Source organism: Prionailurus viverrinus, chromosome B2, assembly GCF_022837055.1.
Source record: "Prionailurus viverrinus isolate Anna chromosome B2, UM_Priviv_1.0, whole genome shotgun sequence".
Classification (NCBI taxonomy): Eukaryota; Metazoa; Chordata; class Mammalia; order Carnivora; family Felidae; genus Prionailurus; species Prionailurus viverrinus.
In genome coordinates, this window is record NC_062565.1 from 24,953,414 (window position 1) to 24,980,445 (window position 27,032).

A 27,032-nucleotide genomic window follows, 5' to 3' on the forward strand; every position below is an offset into this window, starting at 1 on the left:
GTTTAACTGGATGTCACCACAAATTATGTGACCGTCCATTCCCTTTTTGAAATGAACATTTCCTGGTGCTTTTTCAGGCATGCTGCCTTGAGAAAATGCTTTAAATGCTGACTCAGAGGTGAATGGGTTTTAAAGATGCAGCCACACATGGGAGCACAGTCCAGGGGCAAGGTTTCGTTTATGGACCATTCACTTTATCTCATCGTTTGCTTCCTGTCTGCCTTAGAGAGAGGAGGAGTGGGGAGCACCTAATGTGTGGACAAGCTTTGTAAAGGCTGCTCTGTTGAATCAGTGGTTAATGGAGAATAGTTTTTTTCTTTTCTTAACGTTTATTTTTGAGATGCAAGTGGGGGTGGGGCAGATCCCCAAGCTGACAGCACAGAGCCTGATGTGGGGCTTGAACTCACCAACTGTGAGATCATGACCTGAGCTGAAGCCAGCCGCTTAACTGCCTGAGCCACCTAAGTGCCCCTGTGGTTAATGGAGAATATGAATTTGGATTGTATGAATTGAACCTTTTCAGAGCACGCCTTAGGGCTGGGATGGAATTCAGATGCCCTGGCTTAGCTAAGCCAGGCCAAGTTCATCCAGATAGTGATTGCAGTTAGCACTATAGCAGAAACACCACGGTTTTCTGAGGCTCACTGGGATCAGAACAGCTGTTTATTGTGTTCACTGGAAGGGGCTCCTCGAGACAAGTTCCCGGGTCCTGTAACTTAATTCTAGCCCATTAGCAGCAGAAGGATGTCCTCTCTGGAGCTAGCCCCTCCAGGCCTGTCATCAGCATTAAATACGATATAATTCTGACCACCTGCAGCATTGGGTGGGCTGAGGACATCCAGAAAAGTCACATTGGAGGGCCACTGGGAAACCACCTGGAAGCCATGGTCTTATAACTTTGCAGCTATGTTGGCTTGAAAGGGTCCCTTGTAACTCTTTCTCCTCTTGGTGAGATTCAGAACACCTAGCACATTCTCCATTTCCTTCTCCCATACATCTGGCTAGGCCCACGTGGGCTCCTGGGATCTGTCCTCAGGAGAATGAATTCATGGTAGGAAGCAGGGCCCCCAGCGAGATGATTCTGGCTTTGACTTCAGGATGCTTTTGAGTTTTATTTGAGGCAGAGTCTTAGAGAACTGTCTGCCAGTGAACTTGTGCCCAGGGTGTCAGAGGCATCCAAAGTGGAAGGTAAAGGGCCCTTTCCTGGGGCAGGGCAGCCCCCCTACTGCTCCTCGTGCCTGTGGGCTGTGTCTGCATATTAACACCCTCCCCGCCAGCCCCGGGCATCTGAGGAGACAAAGTGCATAGTCACATTTTGCTGTCACGTTGCCAGCTCGGCACAGTGTTTGTAGAAGATTAATAGTTCAGGGGGGAAAAATATAAATGTGGCTTTGGGTAGAATAGTGTTGTCTGCTGCTTTTTCTCTTTTTGATCAGAGAAATAGTATTTTTACTGAATGACTGTGGAGGCTGGGAAATGGAGCTGTTGCTGCTGATGAGGTCAAAGTGAAGGGCGTTGCATCCTGAGATCTGGCGGGGACTTGGAGAGCATGTAGAAACCCTGTGCAGAGCTGTGCCCCTTCTCCTGATGGTCCCTCCCCAGCCGTGAGCACAGCTGTCCCCTCGGGGGGCAGCTTCTTTACTGGCCTCTCCTACCTTCTGTTCTGGCAACTAGCTATGCAGACAGTATATACAGCCAGTAAGATACCCCTTCATTTGGATCCATTAGGGGTAAGCCTATGTGAGTAACACAGACTCGAAATATCAAAACCCCTTTTGAAAATAGCTTAATTATTCTCACATTCAGGTGTTACTTATCAACAGACATCAGCCCCCAAGGAGCTGCTTAAATGACAGAATTAATGAGTGATCCTCACCTTGTACCAGTGACTACTAGAGGCACATTCTTTATGTTATTGACTCAGAACAAACCTACAGTGTAGGTTTTGTGACTGCCCTATCACAGATGTTGAAACTCAAGCCACTAGAGGTGAAATTACTTCCCATGGTCACACGACTATCTGGGGCAACAAGGGAATCAAAACTCAGGTGCATCTGATGCAGAATCTGTGCCTCCCAGACATGACACCACCTCCCAACAGTCACATCTGGACCCTGGGCTCAGCCCTCATGTTGGGTTAGGTTTCATTCTTCCAGTGTTCTTGTTCCTCCTATGATGCTCTTCCTCGGGGGTGATGACAAACAGCTCAGCCCAAGTGCAATGAAGACAAAATTGGTAAAAATTCAACGACTTGTGCTGTCCTCTAGTTAGACCATTTGTTGTGTGCAATAACGTGGGCCAGGGCACAGGCCAGGTGCAGCCTGTGGGCTCTGTGCACGTTGTCCTCAGCAGGTCCGTGTTGGCTGTCTTCATGGAAAAGGTGGTACTGCTTTCCAGTCCGAGTCAGACAAAGCAAAAACATCCTTGTTCAAAGAGACCTTTTCACCTAATATTCACGCCCTTTCAAGATGCATAGAGCAGAGTTGAAACAGAAGAAAAGCTGGGTTAGCTTCTCAACTACTCTGGTTCGTACTATATTATAAAAAAGATAGCCATTCGACAGGAAGCCCAAAATTTGGTCTCCATTAAAATGCTGACCTTGACTTTTCCCAGCACTTTGGTGCTAAAATTTTTCTATGAATACTAAAGATACTGTGATATTCTTATTTTTAACAGTTACCATTTATGAAACACCTGCTATTCACAGGCACTTTCTAAGTTGCTTTGGTTCCGTCACTGTAACAACGAAATAACACCAAAGCCTGTCCTACTTCCACTATAATGCTTTGCTTCTGTGTCCACGAAGTGTTGCATACCCAGCAACACCAAAGCTGTATAACCTATGACAATTGGGGCTCCTGAGTGGCTCAGTCGATTAAGCATTTGGCTCAGGTCCGATCTCACCGTTTGTGAGTTTGAGCCCTGCATCAGGCTCTGTGCTGACAGCTCAGAGCCTGGAGGCCGCTTCAGATTCTGTGTCTACCTCTCTCTCTGACCCTCCCCCACTCGCACTCTGTCTCTCTCTCTCAAAAATAAATAAACATTAAAAAAAATTTATAACCTGTGTAATACAAACCAGGGAGTTGTTTTTATTTGCATGAACTAGAGCTGTTTCTTTGAGTTTACTGGGGGAAAGGATAGTAGTTTTCATCAGACATGGATTTCTTATCTTCTCTTAAAGATCCATTTGACCTCAGACTAGTTGCTTCACGTCTCTTAGCCTTGGTTTCTTCATCTGTAAAATGGGCACACTGATAATGATACCTGTGTTGTAGGATCGTTGTGATATCTGAATGAGAGAGGCTGGTCACAGCAGCTTGCAGAGTGCTAGACTATGGTAGTTAACAAATGTTAGTTCCTTTCTTCTTAAAACAATGCCTAATTTAGAATAGATATTTATTCTATTAGAGAGTTCTTTATTGTTTTAAGAAAAATTTCTCATATATTGAATATTCTATTGGTTTTTGTAATAAAACTAGAATTATCTTTCCCTGGAGGTAAGTTGCTAATAGTGGAAAGGTAAGCGGAAACATTTAAAACTATATTGCCTATATAAATTTTGTATAATAATTATGTATTAATTATTTAAATTAAATTATATTTAAAGAACTACAGTCACGGTGGGGGGAAGAGTAGAAGATGCATGGTTCAGTGAACACAAGCAAATACAAAGAAATTCTGGGAGTGGGAGCTCCTGGGTGAGGATGCAGCTTTGCATATCCCCCCTTCCAGACATTAGCTTAGAGATTAGGGTTATAGAAATAAGACATGGTCCCTTTCTTGCAGGGACTCACAGTTTAGTTTTGGGGTTGGCAAGCTTTAACTGCGAAGGGCCAAATAATAAATATTTTCAGCTTTGCAGGCCTTATGGTCTCTATTGTAACTACCTAACCCTGCATAAGCAGTGGAAATGCCTAAGCAGTCAGAGACAATATGTAAATGAATGAGTGTGGCTGTGTTCCAATAAAACTTTATTTACAAGTCAAGTGGCAGCTCAGTACTTGGCCTGCAGGCTGTAGTTTGCTGATCCCTGAGCTAGTAAAGAAAAACTTGTAAACAATAGGTGATTACAATATGCATGTTACATAGTCTGCATGTTTGTCATGATACAGGATGTCATAGAATAGGGAGAAGGGGTCTCTGATCCAGTACAGGAACAAGAGACACCCTCAATTGAGTTTATTGAACTTGATAGAACTATGGAAATGTGTTCATTTGAATCTTTGTAATTTTGTACCCCTCTCCCTGTTCATTTAATTGTGTGCTTACAAAGATAATGCATGCTCATTGAAAGAAAACAATGCAAGCAGTACAGAAAGTCAGCACACTACAATGCACTGGTGATATACAATGTCATTGTATATCATTGGCTGAAATGAGTTTTGTCCTTCAGATGGGCATTGAGCCCAAAAAATTGGGGTGTATGTGGATATTGTGGGGCAGGTGCAGAAGAGCAATGCAGGCGAGGACCACGAGGCTTTTGGGGACCTGGCGGGTGCTTTGGTATGGCTGGACCATGCCAGGGGTTGGCAGGCAGGTGGGGCAGGCATGTGAATTGGAGGGGAGGGGCAGCTCAGGTCATACAGAGAACTTAACAGGGCTGTGTTAAGTCAGGCAGTAGGATGGGATTGAGGCATTTGTTTTCAGCAAACGAAAGATGATTTTCCTTCTGCCTCTGAATTCTTCTATGATTGATCACCTGGCTCATCAAATTCTTCTCATTCCAAAGGTTCCCTGATCCAACTGTCAAAAGTTTCCCATACTTGGCTCCTTCCAGAATTAGTGGAGCTATTTTAAATGTTAATGTTACAGTCCAGTTTTGCTCAGGCATTGTGTCATACTAAAAGATGTCCTCTAGTAACATATGAAGCAACTTTTTAATTTTTCAAGTTAAAAGTCTTCCAGTTACTTAAATATGAATTAGTGTGCTAAGGAGCCTGTGTGTTGATTTCACTCAGGGCATTAATAGTTCCTCCTGCTTAATGCCTAGGACTGTGGAAGTTTTTCTTTCTTTCTTTCTGGCTTTGCAATAGGCCTCTTTAATTTAGAGGGCTTACTCTTAATTTCCCTTTATGAGGGTAGCTGGTGAGAGCCATTAGTAAAATATGCATTTTGGAATTTGGAAAGACTCTCCAAGGTTTTGGTTGGTAGAAGGGCATTACTTATTTATAATCTCATTGCCTTGTGGAATATAGATACAGTTTCCCCAAATGCCAAAGGGGGCATTAAACCAAATGAATAAGAATATTCAGTAATATAAACCTCTGCTGAGAACAATACATGTCTTTATTTCCTTTAAGAAAAAGTAAAGGAAAATCAGTGTCTCCCATAGATGATCCTACATTGACTAGTAAGGGCCTGTTCAGGTGGTTATTTTTCTGTTTACTTTTAAAATTCTCTTCGATCACAGTTTTGTATTTCTAGCCCTTTAAAAAATGGTCAAATTCAGGAAGAACCAGGGAAGCCCCCAGTATCAATAACTAAAGCATTGCAGTTTTCATTTCTCTTCCTGGGAACGTGACAGCAGGAAGTGGCAGGCAGTAAGAGTTGTCATTGGAAAAAGAAATGAAGAAACGAGATAGAGATCCCTGCATGAGGGTTAGAATGAATCCAAAATTACTACATTAATCAGAAATGGGGCTGTGTGAACTTTAAGAAACATAATCAACTTTAATGCCTTGGTTCTGGATTGGGTGTCCTGCAAATGATTGGGAATGAAGGATTTCTAGTCGCAGTGTGTCTTATATCTAGCATGAACGGGCTTGCAATAGATTTTTGGTGCAACTGTTCCCTTCGACGTGTCTTGGTTTTTTGGCACTATGTTAAGAAAAAAAAAAAAGAAAGTTAAAGAGCAATTTCAGTAGCAATTAATGAAAGACAGAGAAACAAAACTAAAAAAAAAAAAAAAATCCCCCCAGAGTACCTGGCAAGGGTGTTTATTATGTCATATAAGGAAGCTTGCAAGGATGCCAACTTTAATTGTCAGTTGTGTTGGCTACTGTTGGCAGTGAATCTCCTAGAATTGGAGGGTGAGCTTAGAGGCAAAAAGCAGAGAGCAATTTGGGGTTTTCAGGACATGCAATATATTTTGAATTTTGATGAAGTCTTTTAGGGAAAAAAAATCCACGTACTGCTAGACTAAAAAATTATTTAAAAACACAGGGTAGAAGAGGCTGCCTAAATGTCGAGGAGCTGATTGTAGCTAATGTGCTTTGTCAGATTGCTCACGTAGAGTGTGTGCGTCCATGACTGATCTTGCAAGTGGATGGGTGTGTGCGCACTTGCCCATTTCTATATTCTCTAATTAAGAAATGTGGAAATGGCAAATCCATAGTCTATAAACCAGTGGTTCATGAGAAGCTGCTGGAATGCTACTTTAGGGAGAAAAATGGTGGCAGAAGAATGCTGACCTTATATCTCTCTAAATTCCTACAGCTCAGTTAGGAGTTTTATTTAAGCTTTTGAAATTTTAGGTGGCATTATCCCCTTTGTAGTGCTGAACAGAAATGTTTCCTTTTATCTCAACAGACTGTCCTCAGCTTTAGAACAGAGGACTTGCAGAGTGATGGGTGAAAGCATGTGGCTTCTAATGGAGCGAGCTCATCACTACAAGAGATGAGCTTGGGGAAAATTTTCTTTTTCCCATTTGTGAGAAATATGCCTTTGCTTTAGTCAATGAGCATTAACATAAGCAATCTTTAGGCCCTGAAGATCTGGTTTTAAGTCAGTTTCCACACCAGCTTCCTCTAGGCTTGAGTTTTTAAATTGTGTTAAAATGCACATCCCTGAAAAGGTGGCAAGGTTTTTGAGTGTTATTTTTAATTTTTAATGATTTTTGTCTTACCCTCACCACCACCATTTCTGCCTACCATTGTGGGAGTTTACATTATATTTGCTGTATTTTTTCTGTCATTATAAGGTTCATAGATTCATTGTAGAAAGTTTGAGAAAGTCAAGGAAAGAATAAAATAAAAAATAAAGCTCAGTCTTAATTCAGCCCTCCAGAGATAATCACTTTAATAGTTTGGAATACCTTCTAATAATATTCCCTACATACTTAAATATCTCTTCTATTCACTGGGTTCTTTTTTATTCTGAGTTTTTTTCATACCATTACATCATGAGCATTTTTCTCAATCATTAGTTTTCAAAGGTAAATTTTGTTTTAATGGGTGTTTTGAATTTTATTTATTTTGAGAGAGAGAGCGAGAGCACATGCACACATGAGTTGGAGAGAGGCAGAGAGGGAGAGAGAGACAATCCCAAGCAGGCTGCGCTATCAGTACAGAGCCCATTGCAGGGCTCGATCTCACCATGAGGTCATGACCTGAGCTGAAATCAAGAGTCAGAAGCTTAACTGACTGAGCCACCCAGGTCCCCCAAGGCAGATTTTGTTTTAACTGACACATGGTGTTACATTAGTTTCAGGAGTCCAACATAGTGACTCAACAAGTCTCTACATTATGCAGTACTCATCACTGTAAGTATGTTACCATCTGTCATCATACAACATTATTATAATATTTATTGGCTGTATTCCTTATGCTATACATTTCATCCAGGTGAAACTTTCTACCTGGAAGTTTGTACCTCTTAATCCCCTTTACTCATTTCACCCATCCCCTACCCCATCCCCTCTGGCAACCACCAGTGTTTTCTCTGTATTTATGAGTCTGTTTTTGTTTTTGTTTGTTCACTTATTTCATTTTTTAGATTCCACATGTAAGTGCAATTATATGATATTTGTCTGACTTATTTCAGATGGCCCTCTGTGTCCATCTATGTCATCACAAATGGCAAGATCTCATTCTTTTTTATAGCTGAGTAATATTTCATTGTATATATCAGAGGCAAAATTTTAATGACTGTAGAGTATTGAACATTTAGTCAAGTTCCCATTTTTTATTTTTATAGGTTAGCAATCAGTGAACATCATTGCACTGAGACCTCTGTGGGTATCTCTGATAATTTCCTTGGGAAAAAGTTCCAAGAAAGGGAATTACTGGGGTAGAGTGCACACTGTTTAAAGTAACGTGATGTGTATTGTTAAACTGCCTTCTGGAAACAGGGTCTAGTTTACATTCCTAGCACAGATTTGCACCTTGGTGTTTCTCCTACATCTTTAAGAAATTTAAAAAAAAATCTTTTTTTTTTTGGAATCAAAGTGTTGTGCTTTGATTTTCATTAGAGGAATTGAGTATTTCTCAAATGTTTTTTAACCATTTGTTTCATATTTTGTTAATTGAGTGCTTGACCCATTTCTAGTTGGAGTATTAGTCTATATTGTTATGTAAATGCTTATTAAATATTAAGGATATTAACTCTTTGGATATTGTAAAATACACTTTTCCCTCTACCCTCCTAGGTTCTGTGGCTGGGGCCCTGGAAATTAGACTGGCAAAAGGTCGATGAACAAGAGAAAAGCAGAGTTTATGAACGTATGCAGTGTGAAAACACACAGGAGAAACTCAGTGATAGTAACTCAAAGGGGTGTTAGAATCTGAGCTTATACAAATTCTGAACAAAGTACAGTAAATTTTTAGAGAAGTGACAAGACAAAGGAAAAGGGGGTTTGGCTGTCAGGGGAAGCAAACCTGGGAAGATAAATATGTGGGGAAACTCATGGAAGATAAGGTTCCCTGTAGTGAGTTTTGTTTGCAGACCCATTTCTGTGCAGACTTTCTGTCTTGTTCATGGCCATAAAACTTCCCAGGAGAGGGGATTTATAGCAGTCCTCATTTCTGAGAAGTTTCTGCTTTTAGTCAGATAAAAGAAACGGTGAGAAGGCTTCTTTTTGTATATGTTGACTCTCATTTGCCTTCAGCTCAAAATAATCTTTATGCCAACATGACATATTTTGGAACGGCATACTCTGATCCCCTAATATATTTGACAAATTTAGATCTTTATAATTTTGTTTATGGTATTTTTAACCCATGGAAGTTTCAAATAATAAATAAGCAATAATTTACATAATTTAAATCATAGTAAATAAATGAATAGTAATTAATTCATAAGGGTTAAAGTGTTATAAAACTGTCCATTCTTTCCTTAGGCACTTTTTTTTTTCTCCCTTAATTTTTAGAGATTTCATCTCCATTTCAAAATTGAAGAAGTAATCTGTTTTCTTCCAATATTTTCATGTTCTTGTTTTACATTTACTTTATCATAGGATTTATTATTACCGAAAATAAGATTGCTTTTCTTATCTCCCATTGATTTTGCATCTTCTTTAGAAATTTCATTAGTTTCCTTGATGAATATTTTTCTACTCTGGCAAGTCAAGCAATTAGATGATTCCTTTGAAAATAATGCAAATTTTATTTCTTTTCTTTTAGCTTATCCTTAAAATATATAGATAGAAAACAGTCTGCCAGATTTTCCACAACCTCTGCCTTTTTTTTTTTTTTTTTTTAAACAGAACATGTGCAGCTAAAATTGAGAACACTTTTTAGGGTCAGCTGTCTCACCATTTAGTCATGGCTGGCAAGCATCATGAGGCATCTCCATAGAATGTCCCTGGTTTGGGAACAATGGCAAAGAAAGCAAGCCTAAGATTACGAAACGGGGCCATGACTTTAACGCTTTTATGGTCGTGTTAAACCTGCTGATGAAGTGTTAACATGCTTAATTAGAGGATTGTTTTCATTGTTCTGTAGGGAATGGATTTGAGGGAGTCCAGAGTTAATGCATGGAGACGCTTGTATTAGTTCAGGAAGGGAGAATGGTGACATGGCCCACATCCTGTCCTCACCCTGCCAACTCGTCCCAAGGAAGTTTAATCAGGTTCTTTGGTTCAATTTGCAGATAACAGAAACTACTCCAGGTGTTTAGGGAGTAGGGATCAAATACAGGGAAACAGTGCTCACTAAATTGCAGGAGCAGCTGTAGGCTGGGCCTCCAGAAGGTTTCCTAGAACAACTCCCTAGAACTGGCCTGCCCAGTGAGGAGGCTAAAGAATCAGGAGGTCACTGTCCAACTGCTGGGTCACGATTACACCTGAGCCACCTCCAGATGGAGCACTGCTAGATCCAAACAGCAGAATGGATGGCCCACTTACCCCCACTGCACACTCTTCCTAATGCAAGTGATCCCCCAAATTAGGTCTGGGTTGTGTACTGGAAGTTATTTTAGGGTGTGCAGCTGATTGACAGAACCTAAATCACCGCCGAAACCTTAGCTGGAAGGGAGTCCGGAAGTGGTTTGTTTTTAGCCTCCCAGCTCACATTGCAGAAACACACACCAGAATGATGAGTGCATCCCTGCCAAGTCCAGGTCAGTCAGGTTGCCCGTAGTGAAGACGGAGTGTGGGGGATGGGGGCAGGATATGTTTGAAAGGGAGAATCCTCTGGATTCTGTGATTGTTTTGGTGGCATGCAAAGGGTGTAGAGACTAATGTCAGGGACAAAGTACATTTTAGATTCTTTTTAAAAGTCTATTTGTTTATTTTGAGAGAGAGAGAGAGAGAGAGAGAGAGATTGATTGAATCCCAAGCAGGCTCTCTGTAGCATCAGTGCAGAGCCCGACGCAGGGCTTGAACTCATGGAACCATGAGATCATGACCTGAGCTGAAAACCAAGAGCCAGACACTCAACCGACTGAGCCACCCAGATACTACATACATTTTAGATTTTTAAAAGTCTCTTAGTCCTTGCTTAGCGAAATGACTAATTGCTCTATTTTATCAAGAGTTGGTGTGAACATATTTCAAGAGAAAGGTGATCTCAAAGCTTCCTTGTGCTTCTGAAATTCTTTTGGAGATATTACTGTGTCTGAACACATTTTGTCTTCCAGTTACTTTTGTCCATCCTAGAAGTAGAAGTCAAAGGAAGGGATGCCATCTCCATGGATTCCCTCAGCCCCACCCTACCCAGCTTCTGGAATGTGCCCCAGGGGTGGTGTTACAGACAGATCCCCAGGCATGAGACACCTTATCTTGGGGAGTCTGGAGGCAGTTTGCTTATTGTCTCAGAGAAGTTGTCTAGTCTTGTGCCTAATTGAGGGGGTCAGGGCACCCTCTGGGTTCCCTGACCCCCTACCCCAAGCTGAGAACAACCATGCTGGCCGACACTTCTAGGCAGGCTTTCTTTCCTTACTGGCCGTGGAAGCTGTTCTATCTCTCTCAACTGTGTTTTCTTTCATTCCAGCACTGTTAATTGATACAAGTTGTGTTAGGTAACCATGGAAAGTCTTATTAGGTAGCAACTAAATGGGGTTGTGGCTGCCCTCGGCTGGGTACCATTATTGCTCAGGTGGCTGAGCTCACAACAGTATTGGCATTATCCCCATCTCCCTGAATGTTTTCATTAAAATCTCTTTTGTCTCCTGGCCATCTAATGTAAGCATAATGTACTCTTTTGCATCACTTAGCCTCAAATAAACTCATCAATGGGAAGTTTGGGTGGAGACATAAGCCAGTGATTCTTTGCCATAGAGCCAGCAGCTGGTGCCCTCCTCCTCAGCAGCAGCCTGGGACCAGGAGGCTCTCCTGCCAAGAATGTGCCATGCTGAGGTGCAGGACAATCTGACGTGATTGGGACATTAATGATTACAGGTGTTGTAGGCACCTCCTCTTCAGATTGGCCAGGTGTGCTTATAGACGTAGCTCTTAGTCTTGGAATCAGTTGCTCTGTGGGTAGGATCTGTGCTGGGCAGAGAGGAGAGAAAACAATTCAGAAATGGTTTCAGAATATATAAACCTAGCCGGAGAAACCGAATATACACACATAGTTATGATGCCGTAACTCACATTATAAAGCAGAACCTGTATTTCTGAAGATGGGTTGCACCTTGAAAGGTGTTTATTATTAAAATATATATTTACTCCAGGGGTACCTGGGTGGCTCAGTCAGTTAAATGTCCGACTTTGCTCAGGTCATGATCTCACAGTTCGTAAGTTTGAGCCCCATGGCCAGCTCTGCCCTGACAGCTCAGAGCCTGGAGCCTGCTTCAAATTCTGTGTCTCCCTCTCTCTCTGCCCCTCCCCTGCTTGTGCGCTCTTTCTCTCAAAAATAAATAATAAGACATTAAAAAAATTTTTTAATATATTTATTCCTGGAAACAATATATACATGAATATTGGTTTTCCAGATTTGCCTCCAAAAAGCCCACTTAAATCTAGTTTTACATTCCTTCATTTGCAGTACCAGATAATAGACAGTACTGTCGTATGTGTTTCATGCAGTTTTTGGCTGCATCCTGCCTTTGGTGAGTTGATTAAACCCCAGCCTTGGACTTCGAAGCTCATTCACCAACCTCAAAATGACAGGGAAATGGCAGGACAGGGCTGGCCACTGGTTCTCAGACTTAAGCAGGCATCAGAATTGCCTGGAAGGCTTGTAAACTACATTCCTGTGATTCATTCCAGGAGTTCTCATTCAATAGGTCTGGGGTGGGGCCCAAGAATTTGTATTTCCAACATGTTCCCAGGTGATGCTGAGGTTGCTGGTTGCTGGAGCACAGTTTGAAGACCACTGGAGTAGACACAGGAGGAAATTCACTCCCTAACGTATCTCAATTCTTAATGATGAGATTCTGTGCAAGCAGCAGTGCCCTGCTCCCAAACACCTGAATAAATCCGGACAAGAACCAAGCACAAACCATCCTTTGTTGACAAGACCTGTGTGGTCTGTGCTTGCATTCCCTTTCTTCCTGAGCCTGGCATTGGACATCACTCTGCAAACAGATGGGGTAGAAGAGAAATTTATTCTCTCCAAGGTCTCTGGAATTCGAACATGCCTTGGGGGCATCAGGGAACAAATGTGTGTCCCAAGGAGTCATGGAACAGTGTGACAGGCGGCTGCCTTCCTGCTTTGTCTAGGCCCAGTGCTCTACTCTGCAATGGCAGGTGCAGAAGCTTGGCTTTTCCCAAAGTCTGTTGAAGTCGAGACCCACAGCTAAGAGTTCCCAGGGAGGCTCCCTCAGGCTTTCCAGAAGTTTGGAAACGGGGGACAGGACCAGAGCTTGCCATCTAGGTCTCAAGATGGACAGAAAAGGGGGCAGTGGGAGGTATTGAGTAAGACACAGCTAAGATCAGGTTTCATCCCAACGAATTCCCATTTCTGCTTCCAGAACTTCTGACATGTCCAGCTCCCCTGCCTTTTGTGCATCTCTCCATCTCCACTGACCTGAAGTTCTTTAGCCACTTCTTTGTGCCAGAAGGAGGACATCAATGGGGTGATGTGGGGTGGGGGCCGCAGCCTTCATAGCGTCACCAGCGGAGATCCTGCTGGTTTGCTCCTGGGGCCCAGATATTTGTGGATTTGAACGCTGTGCCCTCCTCACATATCTTCCACTTGGACACACATCACCTCCAGGGAACAAACATGGTTTTCTCTTCTGATTTTGCAAAAGGACAACAAAAACTTTGGAGACTTGTTTTATTTTTTATTAAATAATAAAATGGAATTGTAAAAAGCGTCTAAATGCTGTATTTACCAATTGATTGGCTTTCTCTCTCTTTTCTAAGCAGATAGCCTCAGAATGGAATAAGGGAAAGCATAAGGGACACTTACAAGGGAAAAAGTGAGAATGTTTTGTTAGTTGATATTTCAACATTAACTATTAAATATTTTTCAGACTGCTTATAAAGCACAGGGGAGGTTTGGAGGATGGAAACACAGAAGTTGCCTTTAATTTTCTCATGTTGTGATACCTCTTGCAAAAAGTTGACAGGGCCTTCCCTCCCTGCACATGTGACAGCTCTGTGGGTGAGAAGGGGTGTTGGTGCCCAGCCTCCTAGCTGCTTCCTCTCCCTCAGGTTATGTCCCCAAGTAGCTGGCACAGAAGAGCATGTGCCCCCACATTTCATGGGGTGCTCCCTGCAGCCTTTTATGGTCTGTTCTGGACTAAAACATTACACTGCCTTTTGTGGGAAAATTCTGTTTCTCATTGTTGCATTTTCAAACACATGGAAGGGAGTCTTCATGGGATGTGTGACTTGGTGCTCCAAATGGTGTCATGATCCTTACTGTAGTTGTTATATTGCCCTTATGATTAACTACAACTGGCATCTGTGTATGTTTCTCTCTGATTTATTTTCTATTTGCCCCTCTCTAGTGGGATCTTGTGTGTGATAATGCCTGGAAGGTCCATATCGCTAAGTTCTCCTTACTGGTTGGATTAATCTTTGGCTACCTAATAACTGGATGCATTGCTGACTGGTGAGTACCAACATGCCGTGTGCACGAACCTTTGGAAGCCACAGCAAGCCTTTGCTGGCTAAAGAAGAATGGTCAGTGTTAGCTTACTGTCACTAGGTTTTTTCTCTGCCCTGGTGTTGGTGCTGGTGCAGAGGGCTGAAGCCATCACCTGGAGAATCCAGAACCAAAAGGATTGGCCAGTGCATACAACAGACCCTTTTGAAGTGAGAATTTAAAGTCATTGCAATTTGCTAGCTGCTAAGTCTAGCAAAACCTGCATGCAACTTGCAGCCCCATCTGCTCCTGATGTTTATTGTTGTGTTGGGAAGAGTTTGAGGGCATAGGTTCAGGGCTCTGTGGGCTGGGCTCTGAGGAGGTAGGTGTATGAGATGCATCAAAAAATGGGGAGAGGAGGAGCTAGAAAGTCCACCCACATGATTTGAATGGGTAGGCTGATGACATTTCCAAATACCATGCAGATTTCAGAGAGGCACAGTCCTTTACAGTTGGCTTGGCCAGGAGACACCTCTGCAGGGTCCATGGGGAAGGTGGATCTTGTAAGGTAGACAGCATTTGGATAATGGATGGATATTTGCAGGTGGAGGAAGGGTGGTGACCAGAGGTGAGAATGAATATGCTTTACTTGGGTGGGTAAGGAGTTCTTAGTGCCTGGAGCAAAGTGTGTGGTTCATGATAAAGTGAGAAGGTTAGAAAGATGGAGAGGAGTAGTGAAGAGAATTATAATGATGATGATAATGATGATGATAGCAACAATATTAGCAGCTAACACTTACTGATTATTGTTGCCAGGCACTGTGCTAAATATTTCTATGCATTAAAATATCCCATCCTCAGAGCACCCCTGTTAGGTAGATACTATTTATTATCTTTGTTTTTTGGTAGAAAAACAGAAGCACAGAAGTCTAAGTAAAATCCCAGGTTTACTCAGCTTTTCAAGCTGGATTTGAACGAAAGCCCAGTGGCTCCAGAGCCTGCCTCTTCACAAGCATGCTACAGCACTTTTATTTAAGGCACCATGTGGTCACAAGGACAGCAGCGAGCACACATCTGAGCAGCATTGCCCAATGGTGACAGGGTTGTCCAGTAATGGGACTGCTCTAGGAGAGAGGTGTGGGGTAGCTGTTCTCCCACTCTTGACATTGTTTTGTTTTTAAAGGGACTTTTTGTGAATAGGGACTTCTTGGACCCAGTGATGTAATAAGGGCTAAGAGTGATATGGAGCAAACTCCTGACATCGTGGCTTTGCTCTGCACTGTTCCTGTACCCTGGTTAGCTGACACAGCTGGTTGAGGCCGTCCAGCAAGAGGCTGGAGGGGTGCAGGGGAGCAATAGAGCAGCAGGTGGGGCCCAGAGGGGTTCCAAAAGCACTTTCAAGTTCTGGAAATTTCTTTCCAAAAGCAAACATCTATTTGGGAGTTCCTTGCATTCACAGGTAATGTGACTTCCTGTGTGTTCAGAATTTGCTTAATCAGCATTTGTAAATGCTTCTTAAGGACAAGTTCCCTGGGAACGGTAACAGAGAAGCTGTCAGTGACCTCTGAAAACCTATACTACAGCCCCCTTGAGGGTTTTTTTTTTGACATGGTCATGGGGAGGAGTGGGGAAGTGGGAGGAGCGTAGGGTTTTTTTCACCAAATACTTGAGCGTATAGGTTATCAGAGTAAACTGTTACTAATTTGGAACATACTGTAATCCCAATATTTTCACCACAAGGACTTTTGTTTCCCAGTGATCTGCGTTGAAATAGATGAGGAAGATATACTAATATAATCCATGTCACTTCTTTCTAAAAACTGCAGAGTTGGCTGAGGTTTGAGTGTCCTTATTCAATTATATAATGGGAAAGTAAACATGGACTTCTATTAATGGATCAGTCTGTAATGGCTTCAACTGTTTAGAAGTTGTTTTTGTGATTTCTTACCTCTGGCACATACCTGCTGTTTGGCGTCCCTGATCACACACCAGGCCTGGGGACAAAAGGCAGAGGAGTTTGGAGGTCTCCTTTTGCAAATAGCCAGAGCCTCGTGCTGCAAAGCCACGTCTCTTGCGGTTGCTTTTCCAAAGTCTGGGGTGAGTGGGCGAGGGGTGCCCGGAGAGCCAGGCCAGGCTGCTTTGTGCTGTGGTTCTTGAACATCTTGAGAGGGCCTCAGTTCCAGCTTGAAAGTTTGGTGTTTTCCACCCTGTATTTATTATAATTTATTTTTGGCCTTTGACTCCCTGCTAGAGCCTTGCTGAAAGGAAATAAGCACATTTAGAGGGAACTTCAAACTTCACAGCTGCTAGCACCCGTTTCATGGCTACATAGGGAAGTTGACCAAGTCCTAGGTTAAGCTTTCTAAGACTGAAGTCAGCATATAATGAAATTCAGGAATACACTTTTTTTTTAAAAGTCATCTCTACACCCAATGTGGGACTTGAACTTACAACCCTGAGATCAAGAGTCAAATGCTTTATTGGCTGAGCCAGCCAGACACCCCAGTACACCTTTTTCTTTAAAAAGGTATCATTTTCCACACAAATCTTGTTTGGGGATATACATCATATACTGTCCTATAATGTGTTAGTTGAGACGTTTGAAAGGGAGTAGCCCAGTCTCTGTTCTTGCTAGATGAGCTCCCTTCCTTCCGTGGTTGGTTCTGTTGCTGGATATTGAGCACGCTTCCCTCCACGAGCCCTCTACATAGTCTCCAACTGGCACTGGGCCCTGGGTCCTGGGCCCTGGCCTTTCTAGACTGCACCAGAGGACCCCTTGCCCTCTAGCTCCTGGCTGAACCTGGCCATGGGGAGAGAGTACCAGCTAGAGGTCTGAAGGAGAGATGATAGTGAGGCGGGATGTTTTTGTCCCCAGCTGGGTCTCTGCAGGGCTATCAGAGGCTAGCTGCCTCCCATTAGGAGCCCCTCCACATGGCACCTCTCTCTCTGGGTTCCCAGACCATCTTCCCCCTTATCCCCCTTCTGCTAGCAGACCCAAATTTCTCTTACAGCCTGCCCAGCCTTTTGCAAATAATCCCTTTATTAAAATCTCCTCAACTCATTTTGAGTGGGGCATTTGTTCCCTATTGAGAGCCTGTATTACTTCTCAATGGCTGCTGTGACGAATTACCATGCGCTTGGTGGCTTCAATTAATGAACTCACAGGTCTGCAGTTCATGGAAGGCTAAATTCTAGGTGCCGACAGAGTTGCATTTCTTTCTGGAGGCCCCAGGAAGTAATCCTTTCTTGTGCTTTTTCCAGCTTCCAGAAGCTGCCCACATTTCTTGGCTTGTGGCCCCTTTTCTAACCTCAAAGCCAGCAATGGCAATCAGGTCCTGTTCACGCTAATATCTCTCTGGCTCCCTACGGCCAGAAGAGGGTCTCCATGTACTTAGACTGGATCCACCTGAACGAATCACCACCTCGTCTCAGGGTCTTTAATCGTATTTGCATCTGCAGAGCACTTTTGCCATGAAAGGTAGCATATTCACATGTTCTGAGGAGTAGGACGTGGACATCCTTGAGGGCCACTCTTCTGCCCCCCCTTAGGTCCCCCCTCTGCATTATAGGAGTGTAGTTTTGTCAGACATCTCTGAGCGGGATCCTGCTCTGGATGGAGCCAGTTCACACTAAGACTCCAGCGATTGTAACAGTTGTTGAACGCTTACTGAATCACATATCCCCACCTGACAGTAGCCCCCTTAGGTCGGCAGTAACTGGTCCCTCCTAAAGAAAACTCAAGGCCCGTTTGAACAAGCTTAGTCTTTCCCAAGATCACATAGTTTCTGAGTGGTGAGCCTGGATTCAAGACCAGGGTGTCTGCTTTCAAAGACCATGTTTTCCCCAGAGTTCCTAAAAATAATTTTTACTTCATGATTTTAGCAACCATTTGGGATGGAGAGATTTAGAATAGTTTCTACAAGTTAAAAAAAAATCAGGATCTTTTCTAAAGTATTGGAACAGGGCAAACCATGTTTGGTGGGCAGCTGGGGTGTAGATGTGTAGGAAGGAATCATACAAGCTAAACATTTAACTGTTTGGTCTGTGCTACACATTGTGCCTGTATCTGCCATCTCTTAATGATCTTGATGCTGTGAAGTCAGACTGTTATCCCCACTTTACAAACAAGGGGAGTAAAGGGAAATAAAAATGGAGAAGGTAGATCTCATCTTTGTTTTCCTTCATTTCAGGAGACCAACTAAGCCATATTCTAAATTTATTTCTTTAAATGAATTGGGTTTGGATAAAACTACGTATAGAGTCTTACGCAACAAGGGCTTAATGACCCCAGCACCAGTCAAAGGGACATAATGGCTAAAAACTCTTGACAGGATAGTTGACTTCCATTGGCATTGAGTTCATGGCCTTGGCTTCATTTCATTAAACTAGTGTGACTAATGGGGATGGTTAGAAGCCTAAGAAATTATGGATGAAATTGTTTCCTGTAGTACCCTCCCCCCAAATTTTCTTGAAATTACATCCATTTCTTTCATAGGACAAGGATATGCATTACAGAGTATTGGTTTTTTCTTAATAGCTTTATTGAGAGGTAATTTATATACCATAAAACTCACTCAGTTTAAGTGTATAACTCAATAAACATTAGTATCTTTACAGAGTTATACAACCATCACCACATTCTAAGTGTCAAACATTTCCAGCACCTTAAAAGGAAATCTTGCATTCACTTCCAGTCATTTCCCTATTCTCATCCTGAGCCCTAGGCTGTGAATCTACTTTCTGTTTTTATTGGTCATAAGACTGTCACAAGGATGTCTAGGCGAGCTTAAGCCATTCAGCAACTCTTTAGGTGTTTGGGGTGCCAGGCTTAGATTTTTTTTCCCCTTGGCAGATAGTCCACTACTCCAGTTTTTCTGTGAGCTAGCCTTCTAGTTCAAGCCGATTATATTTATGTTAATTTGTGTGATGGAGAGTTTGGTTTTGTTTTTTGGTTTTTTTCCTGATGAGTTGATGAAGGAAAAGATGGAAAGGTAGCACTGGAAGGATGGAGAACTAGTGACTTCCTTTCCCTGGGACCACCCCTACTGTCCTGCCAGCCCCACCTAGAAGCACATCGCCCCCTAGCGGTCACCGATCTTGCACAAGCCCACTCTGTAGCCCGCCAACCTAGTGTTTGTGCTGCCCTTTTCAGAAACACAGTGGGCTGGGTTCTTTCCACCACCGCCCCCCCCCCCCCCCCCCCCCCCCGCCGCCTTGCTGCCTGGTAGGCTTCACTTTCAGGTCCACACTCCTTATTTAAAGTTCAGCCTGTCCTAGTTTAGCCTGTGATCCCTTAAAAAAAACAAGCCAGCAGCCATCAGGGCCCTGATTCTGATAGGCCACATGTACCTGAGGTCAGGTAGGACGACTTAACATCCCAGAAAAAGGAAATGAAGCCACTCAGCTCAGTGTCCATGTTGACTTTGGAGCCAAATCCAAAGGTCAGCGATTTCTCAGCACATTTTATGCTGGGTGTGTCGAGGTTTGTGTTTGGGGAGTTACTATTGATTTTGTTACTCTTGCCTTGAATCATCCTCCTACATACTTAGAAACAGACTTGCCAACAGGAATGGAGTCCCTGTCTCAATTCTGTTCAGTAGCTGTTTGACCTCTGTCCCCTTATGTACAAAACAAGGGTTTGGGCTGAATGTCTCCTGAGGGACCCCTAGATCTACCAAGTTGGTGTAGACACTACAAAGCCTTTTACTGTAGTGAGTACAGATCAACATCTGTAGAGCACCAGCTGGATACAGGGTTTCAGCATCTAGCATTCATCCTGTTTAACGATGATTCCTAATTTTTTCCCTCTCCATATGCAGGGTTGGCCGGCGGCCTGTGCTGCTTTTTTCCATCATCTTCATTCTGATCTTCGGACTAACTGTGGCACTGTCAGTGAATGTGACAATGTTCAGCACACTCAGGTTCTTTGAAGGATTCTGCCTGGCTGGGATAATTCTTACCTTGTATGCATTACGTAAGTAAGAGCCTTCACAATTGTCTTGAAAAAATTAGTAAAAGTAATTGCTGCTGCCTATGAGGTTATGGGCAGGGCGCCCTGCGTGCTGGTGGTTTGGGATGACAGTCTTTTGGAAGCACAAACTTTAGTGGCCTCAACTGTTCTGGAAAAGTTTTTCAGGCAATGTCATCCAACACTCCGTTCTGATTTCCAGCTTCGGCTCAGGGCTCATGAGAGGACGTGGAGGGTCACACAATTGCTTGGAGGAGTGGGGGTCAGCCCGCTCCTGATATGGAGGGGCTTTTGCTTTCCTCCAGAATCTTCTGTGTTGACATTCTGTGTACTTCCAAATCCAGTGCGTAATTGGGCATCCCTGAACTTAGTTCCGGAACAGCACACTGAGTCCCACTGTTGGTTGGTCTAGACTCAGCATTCTGATTGGCTGTTTCTTACTTTTTTTCTCAAGGGTTATGTGGAGTCCAGATTTTCCACATTCTGTCGTGTCCAGATGTGGCCTTATGTAATCTGGACTTGAACCCTCAGCATTGGTATTTGAAGAGCAAATGGTAGCATTTGTTAGTATTTGCTCTTTTTAGGGTGAAGAAAAATGTCCTGCACTGACCTATCATGCTCGTTGGCTGTATTAATTCCCTTGTCAGATGTGGTTATATGTCACCTCTTTGTAGTTGAGATATAGCTGCAAACTCACAGGGAGGAGGAAGGTTTTAGGCATTGATGTTTTACTTATTTCCTGGTTTTATACTTTCTAATTACCTTGTGGAAAGATCTGTTAGGGACAATGTAAAATGATTCATAACGTATTTTGCCTGTTTCTTTCCTTTTGACAACATGGGTAGGAATCACATCAAGTGGCAATGCCCTATAGTTCTGATTTTCTTAGATTTGTATATTAGACTCAGTAGCACTTTTGGGTAACCTGAATTTTTGCTCCCTATTGTAGAGAATAGAAATAGGATCACTTTATAACATAGGCTTATAGTCACAAAGGAGGAATGAGCACAGAGAAAGGTGACAGATGTATTCTTCCAGATCCACAGCGGGCAGGGTCTGTCTTCCTCTTCCAACACTCAACTGAATTTTACTTTCTTAGAAATCACCGTTGCCAGTTTTTATTTGCATTTATTTTGGAACCCTTGCTTCTGGCAAGGAGGGTTTCTTTAGGAATATGTGCATTCAAGGTCAGTGGGTCTGGGTGATGGCTGTTTGGAGGTTTTGTTTCTTTGAGCAAACAACATGGGCATCAGGCTTGAACGTTTGCAGACAAAATGCCAGTGCCAGTGTTTGGCCCTATCTACCCTGTGGTCTGTGGAGAGGAGGAGGTTCCTTGCTCTGTTTTCTGGAGGAGAGCCCTGGCCCTGCTCTCAGATGCTCACCTGCCCCACACGTGTGCAGGTGTGATGGGTTTTCCCCTTTAGGCAGCCGTCCTTGCCAAGCTCCAGGTTCTCTCAGGAGGACATCAGCCCAGTGCATCCTCACGCATGCCGTGAGAGGCAGAATAGAATGGCTCTGCTCAGGAGCATTTCCTCCATCTCACCACCCCGGCACTTCTCAGACTCAGAGAGGGAGTGTTAATGGAAAACTGTTGGAAAACAAAGATGGCATACCAGTGTACCTTGCATGCCAATCGCTAGTGGATGGCTGAGGCTGCCAGAGAACTCAGAGAAGCCTTCGGAGGACACTGGGTGAAACCACCTGGAGCCATTGGCCATGTCTGCCCATGATAAGCGAGGAGGGTGGGGAGGCACTTGCCATCTGTACGACTCTCCCTGAATGAAGCCAAAGCAGGAGACCAATTCTCCTGACCTGCATTGTTTCAGCCTCACATGGAATGGTTTCACTGACGTGTGTGGTGACATCATGCCATCCGCCCTGCAAAACCTGTTGTTGTGTTTACTGTGGAAAATAAAGCGAAGGATGTGTCTTCATGAGATTACACAGTAGAAAGTTCTCTGCCACTACAGAACCATGCTTGGGTGTGCTTGTCCCAGGAAACTGCTGTGCACAGAATCATATAACCTGGTCATCTTCAGACTTTTTTCTGTAAAGGGCCAGATAGTAAATACTTCAGATTTTGCAGGTCTCTGTTGCAGCCACTGGACTCTGCCACTGTATCTTGAAAACGACCGTAAATAATATGTAAATGAGTAGGTGTGGCTGTGTGCCAACAAAAATTCACTTACTGAAACAGAAAGCGGGCCAGGTTTGACCAATGAGCCATAATATTTCAGCCACTGATATGTGTGAGTCTCTCTCTGTCCACTGGCTTCTAGGGAGCTCTAAAAAGCTTAGACTCTAATCTAGCATGTGTGTGATGGGCCTGTCAAGCTGAGCTTTAAACTCTGGCCTCTCTCCTAATTCCTTCTGAACGTTCCTGCCTTCATTTGTCTTTCGCCCCATTTTCCTATTTCCGTAATGCAAGTGTTAACTTTATTGCATGTGTTTGTGCTAGGAGCCTTACATTTTTTTGGGAAATGAAGCCAGGCATGAATAAATAATTATTTTCTTAAATCGGGATTCCACATCAAATACTGTGACAAATATCATTGCAACGAACATTTTCAAGTATCAACCTAGCAGTCCTCTGAGTTAATACCGTATCTGATAGAGCAAAGTTAAAGCAAAAGGATGTCAGCGAGTAGTGGGAGTTCATTGACTAATATCTAGACAGTGTAAATTAGGGGGAGGTTGAGTCATAGCAGGAGAGCTAAGACTGGCAAGGGGAATCGAAAGTGGAAATGAAGTTGTAATGGGCAGACCAGATGGGGTAGGATATGGAATGTGCTGGGCTGAGATAGCCCATCTCTCTGGCAGTTTGGGGCAAAGACAGAGGCTGGTGATAAAACGTTGAGAGGCAAGCTCCCCAGTCAGTCGGGCAAGCTGAGTCTACGTGCCTGCTAGTGTTTATACCCGGGTAGTATATGTGCTTAGTTAATGCTTGGGAATTTGTTTTGCATAAAGGAAAGGTCACAGGGTTGAAATATTTATTGACTCTGAAGAAAAGTTTTTATATTTGGGACATTGATTATTTGGAAAATACATTCTTAATGGTCCCAACGTTTTCTCCCTGCTTCAGCCGTGAGGTTTTTTATCTCACTTAATGCATCTGCTGGAAAGGCCTGTACTGTCTCAGAAGAGAACTGGATATTGTCCTTTTTTTAGCCTTGCAGGTGCTTGGCGATGTAAGGAGGGGAAGTACTGATTTGTGCACATTTTGTTTCTTGTGTAGCTTGCCGTGAGCGTGGACTCTCAGTTTTGAGAAATGCTGCTGACTCGTGAAAGTTTTCGGCTTTATGTGCAAGGCGGCCTGAGGTTTTTTGTTTTTTGGGTTTTTTTTGTTTTTGTTTTTTGTGGGTTTTTTCTGCTTTGGAATTTTTCTAAGGTACATTCCAGTTAAATACGCCATCCTTTAAACTTTTGTTTCTTTCAAGTCATCAAAGGGAGATGTGGTTGTGTAATTAGGACATAAAATAGAGATTATTGGCATCTTCCCCAGGAGTTTTTACATGGAAGCAGAGTGCTTGGCACCAGAGTGAACCAGTGAAGGTGGATGGGTTTGTGTGTCCCTGTCTTCCTGGGAGGCCATCATGAGACACTGAAATAATTAAATATACTTGGGCTCAATCAGGGGCTTAATTGTATCCCTTTGCCTCTGGACTGAAAAAAAAAAATAAGGGAGAAAATCTTGACTCTGCTAAGCAAGGGGTGGGGAACCACAGACTGAGAAAGGAAGCAATGGATTACATTTCCTTATTTGTTTATGAATGAAGTCTTCTCAAAGACTAAAGAAATAGTCACTTTTCAGTACAGGCTGTCATGATGCCTTGTGGTATGAATTCTTTCTCCAGCTGGGTTTCATAACATCACAGAAGGGTACTGCAGTATCATTTCAAATGTATCTTTCTTCAAAAGAAGCCCATACGAGATGATTGTTTTTAAGTTAATTTGATGTTGATGTAATAAGTCTTATGGGAGACAATTTTTTTAAATATAAATACTTTTTCTAGTCTCTCTCCTCATTTGATCTCTGTCTTCCCCCTCCCCATCACTGCCAACCTCCCCTGCCCCCAATTTGAAATAATGAACACTACTTTTTGCTGGCAGAGACCATATTTTAGTTAATATGGGCAAATGAATGTCACCTCCTTTGTTTTGTTTTTGGACCTAACAACTGTGAGCACTTTTCTTGAAAATTGCTCTCAAAGCTTCATGTTCTCAGTAGAACAACCCTCCCTAAACCCAATCAGCCTCAATAACTGGATGATTTTTACACATAATCAGGCAGTAACCAGAAGTGTCACAGGTGACTAAGGTACTGAGTATTTCACAAAATTAGAAGCCAGGTCTAATTGGCAGATAGACTCAGAAAAGGCTTGAGTTTGCTCAAGGGGTGATGTTCTCTGTCTCACATGGCACTGATGGTTTTAACTTCACACTGAAGTGGTCAAGTAATTCCTAATGTGCTGGTGTTGGGTGACTCTTCCTCACAATTGCATATATTTCTGTAACATGCTGTCTTTCTTAACTATTATTCCTTGGAACATATTTCAGTCAGATGGGTTGTTAACACCAAAGTCATACTGTACATTAACAAGAAGAAGAAGAAGAAGAAGAAGAAGAAGAAGAAGAAGAATTGACTGAGCCAAAACTCTTCAGGTAGTGAGTTGCTGAACTGTGGAATAAATAGAAAGAACGGTGATTGCCACTATCCGGTACAAATGACCTCCCCTGGCTTGTGGTTCTCTTCTTCTGCGGAGCAAATATTGGCAGTGCGTTTGGGCAGAGGGGAAGTTTCACGTGAATTTGTGGTTGTCCACCACAGCCTTCCTCTTTCCCCTCTCACCCCTCCCCATCTTCAGATTCTGGGCCCTCCCCAGAGCAGCAAGACAGAGCCAGAACCCCGATCTTCTGGCGGGACCAGCTCTACTGACAGGGCTTTTTTCCACCAAGGAAATGAATCAGAGTTTACCAAAAGCCTTTGACAAATGCTTTTTTTTTTTTTTTTTTTTAAGCTTGGGAAGAATTTTGGGTTTATCCAGATTCAGACTGGAGTAGCTGGGAAATCAGAACAGACTGGGGCTTCCCCACCAGTCTTTTTCTTCACTGGAAACTTTACTAAGCACGCAGACAGACTGTGAAGAGTAAGGGAGTAAATCTATAAGCAAATACATACATACATACATACATATATATATATATATATATATATATATATATATATATATATATCCATCCTCTCCCTCTCTACCTGCCTCTGTCACAGCTCTGAGGAACCATCGCTTCTTGGGGGTAACCAGGAAATATTGAGTCAGTACAGAAGCTCCTGGGTCTGTGATCTCTAGTCCCCAGGAGGGAGACAGTGTGGCAGCCAGTTAGGGCCATGCTTCTCACTGGCCCCACACGCTGGGGATGAGTTGTCCAACAGAGAACCAGAAAATGCCACTGAGGACTGATTTTTCTCACTTTAAATAAAAATTATTAAACATCTCTATCCCTACTTACATGTTAGCCCAAACTTGAATTTATATTGAGACTTTTCTCTGGAAAAAATACAATGTCTACAGGGAAAGTAGAAAGATCTAGAAATCAGGAGATCTGAGCTATGGTGTGAGCTCTGCCATGGACCGACTCTGTATCAGTGACAAATTGCTTTATCTGTAAGCTTCTGTCTCCCCTGTCTATTAAGTCAGGGCACAGGCTTTCAAACTGTGTCCTGTGGAACTGTGCGATCCCTTCCTGGAACCATGTGTCGGGGAGATGGACAGAAAACAACAAAAAACAAACAAAAACAATGGATTCTATATGACAACACTTAATATTGCTGTAAAAAAATAAACCAATAACAACAAAACCAAATGGAAAACCACAAGTCTCCACCATTCCTTCTATGGCTCTTGAGTTCTAAGCTCAACTGCAGTGTTGGAGGGGCATGAAACCAGATGTGCTTGGACCTTGCATTGTGTTACTGTGTCTTGCCAGATAAACCCTCCTTTCGATAGTTTACCTTTTGGTCTTTGGTGACCCTCATGGAAACACAAGACTGCTTTCTTCTTCACTCACTTGCTTGGCAAACATGTGAGGGCTTACTAGGTGCCTGGGGAATGACTTGGGCACTTACCAGGCACTGTCAAGTGCTGAGCACACAAAGGCAGACGCACCTTCCTGCCGTCCAGGACCGTCAGAGGTTAATGAGTAAAGATGAGAGACAGGCCCTGGTTGAAGTGAGAGTGTCAGGAAGCGACCTCTGAACCATGAGGTCGGGGTCAGGGAGAATAGGTGCTTGCTGTTTGCAGTGGGTGCTCAGAGGTCAAGGAGACTAGTAATTCTGGGGACTGTGGGTGATTTGGGACTGATTGGAACCCAGAGTCTGAATCACGAATGGCACAGCCTGGGAAGGAGGCTGGGATGTGCACAAAGTCCCATCCTCCATGACCCTGGAACAGTGTCAGGCTACTGAAGGGTCTCAAGCAAGAAAAGTAAACCTTTATGTGCTTTGTGGGAATCACTTAGGCTGTGCCAGTGGAGAGCAGACCAAGGAAGAAGGTCGTGCTAAAAGCTGGGAGCTGGTGCAGGATCCAAGTGCAGAAGAAGAGCCTGAAGAAAGCCATGGCCACAAGGAAAGAGACTTTAAGGAGGTGGAATCCACAGCCTAGCTGATTGAAGAACTGGGAGAAGGGAGAGGGGGGACCAGGTGGCCAGCTTGGACAATTGGATGGATTTCCCCCCAAGTGATGAGACAAGGGATGCAGCCCAGGCATCCTGATTCCAAATCCTTTAGGATTTAGAAGCTACTGTCCACTCCCTTCCTCTGGCAGGTTTGGTAGGGGAAGATGACAGCTTCAGTCTCAGATAGGGTGACTCGATGGTGCCTTAGGGATATCTGAGGGGGTTGCTTAGCAGGTGATTGGCTATTCAGAAGTTCA

At 43.2% G+C, this 27,032-nt stretch overlaps 1 protein-coding gene across 9 annotated transcripts in view; it reads left to right on the top strand.

The window, feature by feature from the left end:
• Positions 1–27,032, top strand: part of SLC22A23 (solute carrier family 22 member 23) — a 181,060-nt gene that overhangs the window by 26,397 nt on the left and 127,631 nt on the right. For 5 of the 9 annotated variants that reach the window (XR_007152114.1, XR_007152115.1, XM_047858398.1 and 2 more), the window contains exons 2-3: positions 14,059–14,162; positions 19,955–20,109. The exons of 2 other annotated variants lie outside the window; for them this stretch is intronic. Coding sequence is in view for 5 of the 7 variants with exons in the window: in XM_047858398.1 (XP_047714354.1) it covers positions 14,059–14,162; positions 19,955–20,109 (259 nt within the window). In the remaining 2 variants the exon portion in view is untranslated. The remainder of the gene's footprint in view (positions 1–14,058; positions 14,163–19,954; positions 20,110–27,032) is intronic. 2 more of the 9 variants (XM_047858399.1, XM_047858400.1) reach the window with 1 other exon arrangement.